This window comes from Kryptolebias marmoratus, linkage group LG2 (assembly GCF_001649575.2).
Source record: "Kryptolebias marmoratus isolate JLee-2015 linkage group LG2, ASM164957v2, whole genome shotgun sequence".
In the NCBI taxonomy this organism is placed as follows: Eukaryota; Metazoa; Chordata; class Actinopteri; order Cyprinodontiformes; family Rivulidae; genus Kryptolebias; species Kryptolebias marmoratus.
In genome coordinates, this window is record NC_051431.1 from 27,412,117 (window position 1) to 27,413,889 (window position 1,773).

The following is a 1,773-nucleotide window of genomic DNA, read 5'->3' on the forward strand; positions in this document are numbered from 1 at the left end:
TCCGGGAGAACTTTGAACATGTTCCGGGGGAGGCGGGGGGCATTGAGTCCGAGTGGGCCATGTTCCGTGTCTCCATTGTTGAGGCGGCTTATCGGAGCTGTGGCCACAGGGTGGTTGGTGCCTGTCGTGGCGGCAACCCTCGAACCCGCTGGTGGACACCGGCGGTGAGGGATGCCGTCAGGCTCAAGAAGGAGTCCTATTGGGCCTTCTTGGCCTGTGGGACTAGTGAAATGAGTTTCCTCCGCAGGGTGTCTGGGCTCTCCCTTAGAGATAGGGTGAGAAGCTCGGTCATCAGGGAGGGACTGAGAGTATAGCCGCTGCTCCTCCACGTCGAGAGGAGCCAGTTGAGGTGGCTCGGGCATCTGGTCATGATGCCTTCTAGACGCCTCCCTGGTGAGGTATTCTGGGCACGTCCTACCGGGAGGAGGTCCAGGGGAAGACCCAGGACACGCTGGAGGGACTATGTTTCTCGGCTGGCCTGGGAACGCCTTGGGATTCCCCCGGAGGAGCTGGCCCAAGTGGCTGGGGAGAGGGAAGTCTGGGTCTCCCTGCTTAGGCTGCTGCCCCCGCGACCCGACCCCTTATGAGCGGAAGAGGATGGAAATGGAAATGGAAAAAATGGAACAACAACTGGATTTTGCTGGATGTTCAAATAGCACGGATGCTGTTTATTAGGTTTTATTCATTATTTACAGTGTTCTTCGTACATATAATATTGTTGTGTTATTAATTAATCAGTGTATTCATTCTGTTTCAGGTTGTGGACAATAGTTTATGTTTTGCTCATTTGTTTCACAATGAAAAGTTTGGTATTTGTCTAAAGACAGAGTCATGACTGGTTAGCCAACTGTAGAGTATGTTGTGTCCAATCTACAACTATCTTTTAATGCTCTGTTTTAATTATTTTCACCCTCTCTCCGCACACAATATTCCAAATGTTTAGCAAGTGTACAGGTGGAGTTTGTTCTGTGCTTCAGACCTACCTTGATATCTGAGCAGGACCGATCCAGACTGAGACTTCAGACTGAGGAAGTGGATAGATATCTGGTTACTGTGGCTTTGTACCACCAACCCCCTCATCAGGATGGACTCGTTAGCCAGCATCAGGCTCTCCCCGTGGCCCACATCTTCAAACACCACCTTGTCACCCTCAGAGAGATTCACATTCATGACCTGTGAGAAACAGAAGAAAGATCAAATCCTTTTATATTACTCATGTTATTCAAGTAAGATCTATGTGAACCAAGACTTAAGGTTTGCAGTAAAGCATTAGAACTAGATTTTTTCCTCAGTGGCTTTTTGTTGTGCCTAAGTCTTGTATGTACAGTATACATAAATAGTTCAGTTCTTCACAAAGGGCCCCATTGTAACCCTATTGATAGAGTAAGGATTCAGTATGTCTCTTTAAGCACAGAAACTGGGGTTTTCAAACAAATTGTACAGTCACCATCCACTTTATTAGGTACGCCTTGCTAGTACCTCCCTTTTGCCTTCAGACCTGCCTTACTTCTTTTTAGCACAAGTTCAACAAAGTTTTGGAAGCATTTCTCAGAGATGTTGGTCAATATTATGACATCTACAAGGAAAGACTACGTAATTATCACACAACACTAAAACATGCAAGAGAGGCTTTCTTTGCAGATGTCATAAACAAAACCACTAACAATGCTCGAGCTTTATTTGCTACTGTTGACAGGCTCACAAACCCTCCTGTGACGTTACCACCTGAACTTCAATCTAATGCCGCCTGCAACAAGTTTTCCAGTTTCTTTT

The 1,773-nt window shown here is 46.6% G+C and overlaps 1 protein-coding gene across 1 annotated transcript in view; it reads right to left on the bottom strand.

The window, feature by feature from the left end:
• The window catches only part of LOC108245342 (seizure protein 6 homolog), a 255,510-nt gene that overhangs the window by 106,082 nt on the left and 147,655 nt on the right, over positions 1–1,773 (bottom strand). Inside the window, exon 4 of the mRNA XM_017432192.2 lies at positions 984–1,173. Within this exon, the coding sequence (XP_017287681.1) occupies positions 984–1,173 (190 nt within the window). The remainder of the gene's footprint in view (positions 1–983; positions 1,174–1,773) is intronic.